Genomic DNA, 13991 nt, shown 5'->3' on the forward strand with positions numbered 1-13991 from the left:
TTTTTTTCATCCGTTATTGCCATTTTACATGTCAGGTTTGTTGTGACTAAAAGAAATCTGGGGAAAATTGGTGGGAGCGATGAATTCTTTCCCCGGGGGGAAGTAACAGAAGGTGAAGCACATCTTTCCAGGCAACCTACTTTTTCCCGGCAGAACCAGATTGGAGGGGTGGTTTCGTCCCGCTCGCACGGTCGGAGAGCCCTCTGAGGACCCGGATCCCACCCCCAGGGGCTCCCGCGGGGTCTCCAGCGTTTCTCCTGTATACAGGACGGATCACAGCGGGGCAATGCTCTTCTCACCGAGGGGACAGCCCAGTTTTCAGACTGCATCTAAAGGCCCGTAATGCCAGATGGCACGCACGGGGGTCCTAAGGGCTCCTAAGGTTGTGCTTTCGGATCAGACCGAGACCCACTTGACACGCATTTCCAGCTCTTCATCTGAGGAAGAACAGCAGCTTCCTAAAATCAGATGCTGCTAAACATACTTTTCCTGAATCCATTGCAGCAAATGCCTGGGCCATCCGCAGCAATTCAGCATGGCTGTTGCACTTCGTGCCTTCGTCCTACCCTTAGTCCTCCCTGGATGTGGTGCACGCGGCGTGGCGTGGCGTGTCCTACCGGTGCAGAAGCACTCGGCTGCGCTCGTCCTGGCAGCCCGTTTCTCCTCGCTGCTCGCTGCCTTGTTCCAGCTGTTTGCTCTTCGGGGCTTGGCCACGATGCTGTGGCAATGCCAGGACCAGAGCAAGCTCTTTGGAGCGGGGGATTTCTGGCTTCCCTCGCCCCGTCTTGGCAGCTAAGTCCATTCCTACCTTGCCAGCCCTGTGGATCTTGGAGAGACTCTGCTCTCGCTCTCAACCCGGGCTCCCTTGGCCTTTGTCCTTCCAGCTGTCGTGTGCATTTTCTCCTAGATGGGGCCTCTTGCTTCCCCCCCCAACACGACTTCTGTCCGCAGGGGCCGTGGACCTCATCTGGAGACCGCTGACATTTATACAGCTCCATCTCCTGCGTCTCCACGCCGCCCTTGGAGAGCAGAGCATGTCTGGCTAGGCAACAAATGCAATCTCCTTTCTGCCAGGAGAGGTGCTTTAGGGTGCCAGGGGCTCTGTGCGGTTTCCCAGCCTGTTAAATTTATCATCTTCCTCTTTTTTTTTTCCCCTAGCAAATGTGCGTGTAAGCTGTTTGTTTTGCGGTAAGTAATACCCGGATTCGTGCGCCGCCTCTAGCACGCCCGTCTGCGGGCTGCCTCGTGACAGCGAGCGTGGCTTGTGTGCAAAGACCCCTTCCTTGGTGCCAACCAGAACTGGCAGCAGCTGCTCCTCTGCCTTGTAATGGTCAGCGGCGATCACCTTCCTCCTGTCTGCGGGGCCGAGGAGCTGGGGCCGGCGCTCATCCCGGGCACAGGAGCGGCCGGGAGATAAGTCGACCGGCTCTCTGGCTCTGGAGCCATTGTGCTGGGTTTACATAAGGCTTTTGATGGCTTCCCCGTTTCCCCCGGTGCTGGTGGTGTTTAGCTGCCTCTCGATGTTTGCCTTGCTGTCCTGCTTTGTGCTTTGTGGTCACTGGGTCCCGGCCCCCAGTTTGTACTGGAGTTTAGTGAATAGCCCATAATCCGTATTTAAGGAAAGGCAAAAGCTTGCCTGGAGCTTTTGTCAGTCCCGTCCTCCTGGACGTGGCGCTCTGTATTTTGAGCCTCTGCCGAGGTTTGAAATCTGGCTGTAGACAGACCTGTTCTCCCAAGCCGTTTAACTGATTTAATTATGTCCTTTGAATTACTTTCTGCACAAGGCTTTGGCATGCTCATCACGGGAGAGAGACTCTCTAAATATGTATTGTGCTCTCGGCACCCCGGGGTCCAGCCGCACCGCTGGTGGGTTCAATGCCAGCCCCTTCCGCACTCACTGGAGGCCGTACAAAGCTTGCAGAACAAGTGCCTGCCTGGCCGCGTGCACAACCCTGTTCGTGGCTCTCGGGCCCACGTGTTTCTTTTTGGAGGGTGCTATTGTGGCCAAAGACCTCCGCATCCTGTTGGAAAGCGGCTGTTGGAGGAGCATCGCTGCTAGCTCTCTGGGAGCTTTGAAACGTGCATGCGTGGCCGAAGCAGACCAGAAACCCTTGATCCTTTGGTCACAGAGCCACCGTGTTGTGCTTCCCGGTCGTGTCCAGCCCTGAGCGGGTTGGTTTGGCCCGGTTTCTGGGTGCCGTTGTGCATATCCGCGCACGGACATTAGCAGGAGCGAGACACGGGATGTCCATGTCACCAGCAAGCCAAAGAGCAGAGCGTTCAGAGAAGGGCACGTTGGATCGCTGCTCTGCCAGAGCCTCGTTACAGGCTGGCATAATGATCGTGCTCTTGTCTTCTGATTGCAATCCAGGTGTCCCAAATCCTGCAAGCTCCACGCTCGAAGGCAGGCGGTCGCCTACCTGCTGGGAGGACGTAGCGCGTGGGCCCAGATGGCAGCAGTGGCGGCTCGATGACTAATGTATATTTTGTTTGCAATGTGTGCACAAGCTGTTGGCGCAGGTGAGTCACGCAGCGCTGCCGGGGCCGGGGCCGGGGCTATCCGGAGTCGCCTGTGCCTGGAGGATGGGGCAGCCGGGCGAGCTGCTGAGATGAAGAAGGTCCCGGTGGGATCATCTAGCGCTGCCCTGGTCCCTGCAGCCTCTTTCATCGGTGCTTTGCCTGGCACATCTAGCACCAACGGTGAGCTTTTCCACACTCCGAGAGGCCTCACCGCCACATTCACATTTCCCGTGGCATGTCCAAGCAAGACCGTCTGGGCATGGGTTGAATGAGGCACCCTTCTCCTGCGCGGTCGCTGTCACGTTCACGTTGGGCTGGCGTGCCAGGAACTCGCAGGAGACGTCCTTTTCCAAAGAGCAGAGGTGGGGCCTGTCCGCTGGCCTCGCACGGCCACGTCACCGGAGCCCCAGCGCCCACGCTACGTCCACACCTCGTGGCCTGCGGTCCCTCGCTCAGCCCACGAGTGCCCTCTTCCCCAGCTACAAAGCTGGGATATGAAGGCTGTTGTGAGGCTTAGACAGTGTTTGCAAATACTTTCCCAAGAGGAACATGTTGGTATCCGGTAGACAGGCATTTGTTTAAACGTGACCCCAAGTTTAGCAATTAAACAAACTCGGTGCGCGCTTTCTTCCTGCACGAGCCCCGGCCCAGGTCCCTGAAGGCGAGCTCTGTTGACAGAGGGACCCATGTTCTGGTGAAAAGTCCTTGGCGTTTTCAGTACCTTGGGGTTAACTGGCAGGGACTGTGCTGTTCAGGAGGTGGGAACTTTTCTCAATTTCCTTTTATCCTCTGCAAAATGCCCCCTTCCCACCCCCCTTTTCTCTTTCTAAAGCTGGAATTCTTCCAGACTCTGCTCTGGGCTTGCAAGAAAACTTTACTGTGTAAATTTGCTCTTTGTGTTGGGAGCCCTTTGTTTAAACAGCATTGTGAGTTTGCTGGGGAGGGCTGGGAAGAGGGGGAGCCGGCGGGGGAAGAATTTGAAAAGCCCTGACCCCTGATGAATAAAATCCAGCACATTAACACATTCTTCAATAAATTCATGATTGCAGATAAGGTGGGGAGTCCCCAGGGTTGGGCTTTTCATTAACCCCCTGCTGGCTAACCCAAACACACTGCCCTGTTTTGTTAGTTCACTAGGACAAGCAGAGCCCTTTTGTGGCCGAGGGGGCCGAGTGCGCTTGGAGAGATCTCATCTAGGAAGCCAGGTTACAAAATGGGACTCTCTATTTCAGAACAAACTCCTTTTGGTTAGTTTGATGAGATTACAAAAGGGGAAAGGCTCGAACAAGGGGCTTATTGAAGCTAAGTAACTGTTTCTGAATACAGTAAGGGCCAGGGCAGAAAACATACGATTGTCAAGTAAACAGAAGTCTCGAAAGTATGGCCGGACATGCTCGGCTCCGCCGTCGGGCGGCTCGCCGGGAAGGTCTGCACCGGGGCCAGCGCTCCGCCGGGGCGCGGGGCAGCGGTGGGCAGCCCTGGCTCTGGGTCGCCACCTCCCTCCCAGGTGGGAGGCAGCAGGTGTGCACGCTGGGTGTGTGCGTGCATGGGTGTTACGTGTGCGCCTGGGCCCAGGAGGGCCCCTGAAGTCGCCCAATCCAGCGCCCTGCTGTCCCCGCGAGCATGGGGCCTCGTGTCCCCAAGCTCCTCCACGTCACCTGAAGGCTAGCTCAGCTTGCCTGCGCGACCGCAGCTGGGAGCCGTTCCCGAACCTCGCTCCTGGAGGCCTGCTTCCCATTTCTGGCCTAAACTGCTTCGTGGCCAGTCTCTGGCCCTTTGTTCTGGTGCCCGCGGTGTCCTTTAGCTCCCCCAGCTCCCCCCACCATAGACATCCGGGTGCATTTCTAGCGCTCCCGCCCTCTCCAAGCCCGCCGTCTTCTCCTGCGAGACGGGCGCCGCACTCCCCTGATCGTCCTTGCAGCCTTTGTCCCAGCCTGGGTTCGTCTGTCCTGGGTGCAGGTGGCCGGGCTTACCGGTAACGTCTCGCGCACTCCTAGGAGATGGCACTCCCGCTCCTGGGAGAGGGCTCTGCCGATCTGGCACGTTGTGTCCGTCCGCGATGAAAGGCTGCCGCTCGCTACTCCTGCCCTTCCCGCGACGCTGAGCCCACCTCGTGGCAGGCACGCAGCTCCTGCTTGGCTTTGCTCCGAGAGTTGCAAAGTCTTTGGCGGCTCTTTCAGGGCTAATTAAGTGGCCTAATGGGCACGTGAACTAGAAGTGGAACTGGGATCCTGGTAGCGCGCATCCCTGCATTGCTCCTGCCTGCCGCTAATCCCTCTGTGCTCCCCACGTCCCCTCCAGCTGCGCGAGGTTGCCCCGCGCACAGCGCTTGCACAGCTGGAGCCGAAGCCTGGTGTCGTGGGGCAGACCTGTGTCCTACCCGCGCGGTCCTGCGAACGAAGCTGCACGCTCCACGTGCTGGGCTGTGCTACGTGTGACTTTATAACCCCCCGTTCCGTGTCCTCTGGCAGCTGGTTCGGAGAGGCTGCAGCCACCCACCGCTAGCCGTGGAGGTGGCGGTGTAGGGACCGGTCCGTGCGGCAGGTCTGGCGGGTACTGATGAGCTACGACGATGCTCTGCGTGCTAGGACCCTCCTGCGCTCGGTGAGGTGCCCTCGGTGCATTTGGGCCCTCCATAGCTCCTTCGTGTGAACAACCTCCGGGCTGCATTTGCCCTGGAAACTTGATCTGCTCCTCTTGCAGGTGACGGCAATCCCTGCAGGGTCAGATCACGAGACCCCATGCAGCCCCCTTTGTAACGGGGGAATCGCGGCGTGCTGGCGCTGTCCTCCCAGGCCGCGGTGCTTTCCCCGTCCCCTTCCAGGGCCGACCTGCTCCCCCGACAAAAGGTGGAGTGGTGTCAGGTTTGGTATTTTGCAAGTGTGGCTCGGAGGAGCTGACACATTTGACTGCAGGGACTAGTCACAGCAACTTCCCACAGCAAATCCATCTGTTCTGCGAGGGGCTGCGAGGCGAGGGGACAGCCGGGGCCGTGGCGATCAGGAGCTGCACAGCTCCACGCACGAGGCTCAGCCAGGCATGTGCCTCTCTCCCCTGCCCCCCTCTGCGGCGTTTCCTCCGGCGTGTCGCGGCTAGCACCGTCTATTCCCCGCGGCCGCGTTCGTGCTGGGTGCACGGCCCCTTGCTGCAGGCGCCGGCCGGCCAGCCGGGCCCCAGGTGCGGAGGCCGGGCTGGCAGCAGGGGGGCGAGAGAAAGGCCCTTTCAGAGGTGGAGGGTGTGGGATTAAGCTGACGGCAAAAGGCTCTTTTTTTTCCCTTTTTTTTTTCCCAGAAAAAACAATTGACATTCAGCTCGCTGAGACGCTCGCCAGCAGGATTGTGACGCGCCCGATCAATAGGCGGAGGGGGCCGCGCAGCCGGGCCCCCGACCAGCCGGCCCTCGGGGAGCGAGCCGAGCGGCGCAGAGGGCGGCCGCGGTCGGTGCTGGGGCAGGCGTCGTGGCCCGCGCTGCCCCGTGCTTTGTCCTGTCGGCCAGACCACGCTCCCCGGGACGGGGCGAAAGCCTGGTGGCCTGGCCCGGCTTTCTCCTCTTGTTGTTTTTCCCTCTCTTGAATGGGCTGTTCTTGAAAAGTCATTAACGGGGGATAATTGGCCTCCTCGCTGGGGCAGCAGCTGCAGGCAGCCGGGCGACCTCACTGGGCCGCGCTCGCTGCTCATCCCCAGCCGGGCTCACCTTGCTTCCCGCTCGGGGATGCTCCCGCCGCGGAGCAGTACCCAGGTCCGGTCCCCTAGAAATGGGGACGGCACCACGAAGGCGTTTTGTCTTCATGTGAGCTGTGAAGAAACGTCTCTCGTGCAATGACTGTGGCTGGGAGACCAGGCCCAGAGCCCGATCCAGCGCCTTGCACAGCTTCGGTGCACGGTTCCCGGTTGCACCATCTGCGGCAGGGGCCGGCCAGGCGTGCAGCGCTTTGAAGGTTGTTTGTCTTTGACCGGCTGATGCGTGTCAAATGCAGTCCAGCTTCCCACTGTCTGCTCCTCCAGCCCCCCGACGCTGCCCTTTGACAGCTACCGCCCCCCCGCCGCCCGCATTTCGCATTTCACACTGATGCACAAACATTCTTGGGCAATTTGAGCCCATTGTATTAAAGCTCGTTACATTCCTGCCGCATGTGCCTCTCCTCGCGTACGGAGGTGGTATTTATTGCAGGAGGACCGGGGCAGCCCCCACGTCGGATATTTGCTCGTCTCGCGGGGCGTCTCAGCGGGAATGGGGCCGCTGGGATAAGGAGGAGCAGATACAATCCTTTGCTTTGCAGATGTGCGCGCCCTGTGGGGATGGGATCGTTGCCGTGCCGTGCTGGGTTCCTCGCCCCAGCGAAGGCAGGGCTCGGGGGGCTGCGGTCAGTCCCTCGGCTGGAGGAAGAGGCCTGAACGCAGAGCCGTGCTGGTGACCAGGTGGAGGTAGCCAGCTGTGATGGGGGGCGCTGCTGGAGGAGGACGGGGCTGACTTGGGCCCTGGCATCTGGATCTGGTAGGACTGCACGTGCATGGTGCTGGCCCCGGCTCCGGCACCCACCACATGTGGCGCGGTCGCTGGCAAGCTCCGCTCCGTTTCCCCACGGCTCGCGCGCTCCTTGATGCCTGGAAAGGTTACATCTGCAACTCGTTTTCTCCGTCGCTGACATTCTTTTCTGACAAATAATTTCAGAAATATGCAGCAGAGGGTTTTGGCCCGGGAGGGTGGCAGCCCGGGACGAGAGCTGCACAATGTGCGCGCACCGACAGCTTTGCTTCGTCTCCGGGGGGGAAGCTTAAGTCCTCGCGTACTCGGCCCCAGCCATGCCCAGCAGCCGGGCGCTGGGCTTGGGCTGCACCACGGCAATGGCACGTGCCGGGCAGGAGGGTGGCACGCTGCAGGGTGCAAAAGCAGTGCCCAGGCCTGGTCAGCTCTGCAGCGAGCGAGTCTGATGACTGCTCCAAATCCTCCCCTCCTTCACCAGCACCTGGGTGGACGTTGCCACTTCTCCACGTCCCCTGCCCGGGTGTGAGGGGAAGGGTCTTTGCACCCGTGTTTGCTACGCTTGTGGAAACTCTGTGCTGCCACCGGCTCGGGGCGGTTCTGGGCTGTCCCCGTGCAGTTCGTTTCGGCTCGGCTCGCTGGGACTGCAGGTTATTGAGCGGCTGCGATTGATGGGTCTTGCTGCGCGATCTCGCTTGCTGCGTGATGCCCTGCCGCTGCCGTGCAGCGTCGAGCTGTGGGGGCTGCAGGACCAACACCTTGGGCTCTGCTCTGCCCGGCCCGGGGAGCGGGGATACGGCCCTGCACTCATGCTCGGTGTCCCCTGCTCCGCCGGCACTGAGCTGGTCACAGGGGATTTGCATTTGCCACTCGCGTCCCAGGCACGTCCCTGCCAAGGTGGGGGGCAGTGCAGACCTCCGTGTCGCGTTCGGTGTCGTGCCCCGTTCTGTCCTCATTGCAGAGACTGAAGACGGTGTCCTGTGCACGTGTGTCCCCTCGGCCCGTGCCGCGGCGGTGTCAGGCTCCCCTGGGCTTTAAAGTGCTGTTTGACTGGGCTGTGAAGATAACCTGTTTGCACATGCGTGTGCTAGCACATGCCTGGTGCCCCAGCGCAGAGCTCAGGCCTGTCGCTCAGGTGTGCCTGGGCTGCAGGAGTACATAATGGCAGCTATTAAATTACTGTTATTAATTGTGGGCATGGCTTTTTTTTCTCCGAGTTTGGTCGGTGAGAGTTGAGTAATTGTATTGTTTATTGCACTTAATGGGACATTAATCAACAAGGCTGGAGGAGCCCGTGCACTCCCAATGGGCTACGTGCTCTGCTTATTATCTTAATAGCAGGTATGGTGCTAATTATAGGAGCAGCTCTGGAAGTATAGCTGTCTGCTCAACGCCCATCTTTGCATGCGGCGGCCTCACAGCTCTTGCTGGGCCTGCTATCCTGCAAAGCCGTCCTTGTCCCTTCCTGGTCCGACCTGTATGGACTAAAGGTGAACTTGTTGCATAGCCTGAGCTGGCGTAAGGCCAGAGGAGTCGCTGGTAATGTCACAGCACCAGCTCTGCAGCCCGGAGCAAGCGGGCCCGATTCAGTGCGTGCAGTGCTGCGGCGCGCGGAGGAGCTGACAGCTCAAGGCTGGCGCAAACAGACCCGCCTGTATCCAGCGCTCTCCTCTGCCCGGCGAGGGGCATTGCAGACTCCTTGCAGGCTGAATTACCGCCCTTCTCCCAGCTCTTTTATGTCACCTTTTATGCTCGTCTCGTTAACCGTCCTTCTCTCTCTTTTCCCCACAGCCCTGCGAGTGCCGTGGTTCCCTGCTCCCGGAGCTGACGTCCTTGCACGTGGCCTTATGCCTGCGTAGAGGAAACCATCTCCTGCCCTCAGAGCCCATGTTGTGCGGCCCAGAGGAGAGCGTGCCGGGGGTAGTCGTGCACGAGGTCCCTGCCCCAGCCAGGTGCAAGAGCCGCCGGGCTTGTCTCTCCTGGTAGGGATCGGTGCCTCGACGGGATGCGTGGGATGGCGGCTGCGGCACTCGTCGTGCCTTGCGGGTACGTGCGCTGACATGGTTGCAAGGCTCTGGAAGGTGTTTTCATGCTGGGGAAATGGCGAGCGGAGCGGGTTCTCCCGCGGGTACCAGGGCTGGGAGCAGCGCCCGTTGGCGGATCTCGGTGGGGGAGAAGCACTCGGAAACCACGCGAACCAGCACAGCTTCGGTGTCCGCAAAGGGGAAGCTACGGCTACCTGCCTGACTCTTTGAAGCCGGCGACCTGTCCGTCCATCTGTTTGCCCTGTCTGTCTTTAAGTGAGGCTTACAGGACCTGCTGGGGCAGATACCCTTACCCGGGAGCGGGGAAGGATTTCCAGAAGGGACCGCAGCCAGGCTGGGCTGTTCCCTCCAGCCGAAGGTCAATGCTTGCTTGCTCTCACCTGGACCAGAAAGACATTTCTGCCATGGCGATGTCTGCGGTGGATTGAGGCCGGCCCCACTGCTCTCGTGGCGCTGGTCTAAAGGGTCTTTGAATGTCGTGGTGGCAGCCGGGTGAACCAAGTAGTCTTGTTGCAGCCCTCAGGCCACGATGCGCAGGGGAGCGGGTATCCTGGCATCTCCAAACCAGGCACGGTGAAGGGCAATGAGCAGGGGGTAGATCACTTTAGGTCCCCCCAGCGCTTAGGACTCCTTCCTGACCAGATCACCGAGCCATTTAGCTGTGAGCCAGACCCTCGGGCTCGACAGGGGTGGCCAGCGAGAGACGTGGCCCCGGCATTGCATCTCGGCCACGCGACGCAAAGACGCGGAGTCTCGCTGCCTTCTGGGCTCTTTCCATTTGCTCCTGGAGTAAGCGTTCGGGGGATAGAGAAATTATTTATAGATGCTAAGTTACTTATAATATAGTTCTCACCACAACCAAACTGGATAGTATCCAGGTTAAAAGCTGATATATAAATAAGTCCCTGGAGTTTCCTTCTCCTAATTAGGAACACATTGTCGAAGCTGGCACTGTCGAGGCTTTCATCCGCGTCTTTATTCTTTAAGAGAAAACTCTTGACTTGAAGAGTCTGCGCGTTCCCCTCTCCCGGTGCCTGCTCGGGCTGAACGGTGCTGGAGACTAATCTTCATCAGGCGGATGTGGCAGACCCTTTGCTTGGAGGAAGATTCAGGTGCATCAGGAAAAATACTTATTTAGTTTTGGAAACTCCCCCGGGCCGAGTGCAGAGGAGAGGAGAGGAGAGGAGTCTGCTCGGTGACAAACAGCTCTGCCTCTCATTTCCTTTAACAAAACCTTCCTCCAAGTGCACGGGGATAGTTAATGTCTCGTCCTCCCAGGAAAACCGCAGGGAAAGCAAGCAGTCTGTGGGGCTCCGACCCTGTGTCCTTCCAGATGGCCTCTCGCGGTCAGCTCACCTTCCCGGCTTCTTGGCATGCACGGGACGGGCGCCTGGCCTTCGAGGACACGCGTGAAGGGAGCTCCTGGGCGGCTCCGCTGGAAGGGGTGAGCTAGGCCCCGGCTCCCAGGGCGGTTTCCATAACCGGACCCAGCATCCTGTTCCTGGTGCAGAGACACCTGCATTCACCGTGCCGGTGACCTGCCTCCCCTCTGCTCCTCGCCGCGCACGGGGAGCTCTCCTTCCCAGAGCCCAGCTGCGGGTTTCCGCTCCGGGAGGAGGGAGAGGAAACCTCAGGACTGGCGTCGGAGCCGTCCGTGGGCAGGAACTTGCAGGGGCCTGGCGGTCCGGCTGCACAGCCCCGGGACCCTTCCCACAGCGCTGCGCTTGGCTACCGCAGCCTGGCCCTGTCCCCAAACTCCCTCGTTGTGCTGCTCATAAGGATGCTCCTGTGCTGCGGGGCTGGGGGATTAGCAGGCGTTAGCCAGGGAATGGAAAGACCCTCAGACAAGAAGGCAGGGGAGACCCACCCGGGTGCAAGGATTGGAAGGCAGGTGCAGGTGCACGTGCCGGCGAGCGAGGGCCAGGCTCCCCCTTTGTTTTTGGCCAGCCGTACCCATGCCATGCGTGCTGGTATTAATGCTCCTCTCGGCGGGACGCCTTTCCGTCTGCTGGAGGGGGTTTCGGTGGGAAGGGAGCATTTTCTATTACTTTTGCACACTTGGTGCCTGTGCCCAGGGCTCAGGGCTGTAACAGCAAAGGGAACTGCAAGCAAACAGTGACCTTGTGAAGCGCGCTGTGCAGTAATGCCCAGTGCAGCTGTCTGGGTCACGGTGGCAGAAGCCGCTCCTGGGCTTTGTGCTGCATTTTTGCCCGCTTTTGCTTTCCCGTGGAGCGGCTTTTGCCTGTACACGGACACCCCCATTTTCCAAGCTGAACGGGGTGCGATGCAACCTTCCCAGTCCAGGCGAAACCCCGTACGTGCCGTCTGCCTGAGGATGGCTGAGCCCAGCCCCAGGCCCCGGGTAGGTGCGGCTGGGAGATCTCAACGAGACAAAAAAGGATGAGCTCTTTTTAATGGGATTGCAGCATCCTTTGGTCTAATTATTCTTGGCACCCTGCCCACCCAGAGCTTCTTCAGTGGGAAGAAATAACAGCTTGACGAGCAAACACTCCAAAAGACAAACTACCATTCACACATGTGTGTTTGCTCGCTGGAGCCGCGGTAGGGAGTTGTCTGAAGCATTTGGAAGAGGAGGAATTAAGGCTGGTACCAATGCAGCACATCTTGCTTTGCTCCTCGTGCCATCGGCGCTGCGTGCCTGTGCCTGGCGTTCGGCAAGGAAGCGGAAACCCGAGGGACCAGAGGGCTGTGGAGGGGCAGGGGGCAAGGGGTAGGCTTGCTTTGCACCCTGGGGGCTTGCACAGCCACGCTTTTCCAGGTCTCGTGTCTCCCGAGTACTTCAGAGGAGGCAGCACAGGGCTGGGTCACCTTCTCCTTGGCTCTGAAAGCAGCTCTTGGAAAGGAAGCAGAACAAGGGACGCCCTTTCCTCCAGCAGCCGGCACAGGCCAGGCGTGTCTTCTCCAAACCCCGGCGGCCTTGCCTCGGTGGTTGTGAGCTCTCCACCGGTCCGGTCCGGTCCGGTCCGGTCCGGTCCGGTCCGGTCGGCACAGCCGGGCGCTCCCCCACGCAGGGAGAGCCAGGCCCTGTCCTGCTGGGAGGGGAGGGGGGGAGTTTTTTGCCCACCGAGTTTTAAATTAAAGTTTCACACTTTCCTGAACAGCTAATTAGAGCGTGTTTCCTTGCTATTCCCCAACTGCCTGCCTGTGCGGCGGCTTGTAAACCTGCCTGTTTTCCCTGGTATTTTTCTCCATAAGATAATGGGAAATGCCTCTCTTGACTCAGGTTAGCGCGGTGCTTGTGGGAAGATCATTAATTCCCAGCTATAACCACAGCTTAAAAAAATATATCGCTCCTCAGACCTCTGCTTCATTGCCCAAATAAAAAATGGCAACATGCAGACTTTCTTACCGAGAGACTTATGGCAGGGGTTTACTGTGCGAAAGTGAGACGAGAGACCTGCATGCTTAGCTGGGTTTCAGCAACTGGGCCGCGTCTGCGCGGGAACGCAGGTTGTGGCTAACAGGACCGACATAAAAGGGCCGGCTAGGACAAAAAAATGCAGTAACTTTATTTGAAGTTATCTTCCCGGCTGGACCCGCCTCGTTGCTCGGCCCTCTCCTCTTTCAGCTGCGCCCGGGCCCGCGAGCCGGTCGTCGGAGCTGCGAGCAGAAAGCCCGGGAGCCGGCTGCTTGTTACCGCCGGGAAAGCTCCCCCTTGTTTCTCATGCTGGTCCTGGCCCAGTAATTGGCAGAGCAGGGCTCAGATCAATAGGGGCTCTTTGTACATTGGTGATAGGAAGCATAATTAACAGTGTTTGGGATTTACTTAATGGCATTGGTTAAGAATCCTGAATGACTTAATTTGTGGCTTTGCTTTTGAGCGCGTTTTTGCCTTTATTGATCACACGAAGATGGCCAACGGGACAGCTGTCACTTTATATATCTATAGAGAGAGAGAGAGAGAGAGAGAGAGAGAGAGCGGGGATGGAGTAACCTGAAGCAATCCCAATTCGAGGCGAGGACGCTGGTGAGCTAATAGCCACGGTGCGTCTGAACCCGAGGAGCTTGAGCAGTGGCTGGGTAACAGATTGAAAACCTGCATGGAAACAACCCGAGCTATTCTTATGATACTGGCTGCGAACAATTTTTGAGTTGCTGATGGTCCTTGCGAGCAACTGGATATCTCCAGAAGGCCTTCTCCCGCTCTCGGGTTTCACACTGCTCATAATCCCCGAGGTTATCAGGCGGACAGATGGAGAGGGGCCGGAGCCAGCGCGGAGCCCGAGCACAGCCGCGTGGGTATGTTGTGAACATGGGGGAGGTCATGTCGCTCGTCCTCCGAGGTCCGAGGACGTCAGCCTGGGAGAGGAGCCATCCGTCAAGGGCCCTTGTAAAGGTTTCCGTGTCCGCAGCAGCCTCCCGGGCCGGGCTGCCATAACTCACTTCGAACTGTCTTGTGTGAACTACGGGCTATTTCCTTACCTGGGTTTTTATGAATTAGACATACATTCCACATCTGCTGGGAATTAGCTTGCTGGTGTACGTTCGATTTCAAACAACGCGTGTCACTTTGTTTAATGAGGGTATGAAAAAAGCTGGGGGCAAGGACAAGGGGGGGCATCCCTGCCTCTGAAACACGGCTCCAGGCACGGCCCTGGCGGCGACGCGGGTGCAAGGCCTGCTGCATTCGCCGTCTCGACGACAGCGTCGGCTGATCGATCGCGCGGAGCACGGGGACCGCGGTGCCTGCAGCCCGGGAGAGCAGAGCCCGGAGACGCTGATTTATTTTCACACGCAGGGCAGCGGGAGGGGGCGCGTGGGCACACGTACAGATATACATGCACGTGCTTGCACACACCTCTCTGTCTGGCAGCGGTGGGATTGGGACTTGCGGGGTAATAAATAAAGTGATGACACCAGAATTTAAGCTTGCATCGATTCCAGCAGACGGGGCTTGCGGTGACATCGATTGCCCGCTCTCCG

General features: G+C 59.0%; 1 protein-coding gene across 1 annotated transcript in view; it reads left to right on the plus strand.

Moving 5' to 3' along the window:
- MN1 (MN1 proto-oncogene, transcriptional regulator) overlaps positions 1-13534 on the plus strand; it is a 57957-nt gene extending 44423 nt beyond the window's left edge. The window contains exon 2 of the mRNA XM_059713322.1: positions 8794-13534. Coding sequence (XP_059569305.1) covers positions 8794-8861 — 68 coding nt within the window. The 3' untranslated portion in view covers positions 8862-13534. The remainder of the gene's footprint in view (positions 1-8793) is intronic.
- Positions 13535-13991: the final 457 nt, after the last annotated feature.

The sequence above is a fragment of the Alligator mississippiensis genome, chromosome 10 (assembly GCF_030867095.1).
Source record: "Alligator mississippiensis isolate rAllMis1 chromosome 10, rAllMis1, whole genome shotgun sequence".
In the NCBI taxonomy this organism is placed as follows: Eukaryota; Metazoa; Chordata; order Crocodylia; family Alligatoridae; genus Alligator; species Alligator mississippiensis.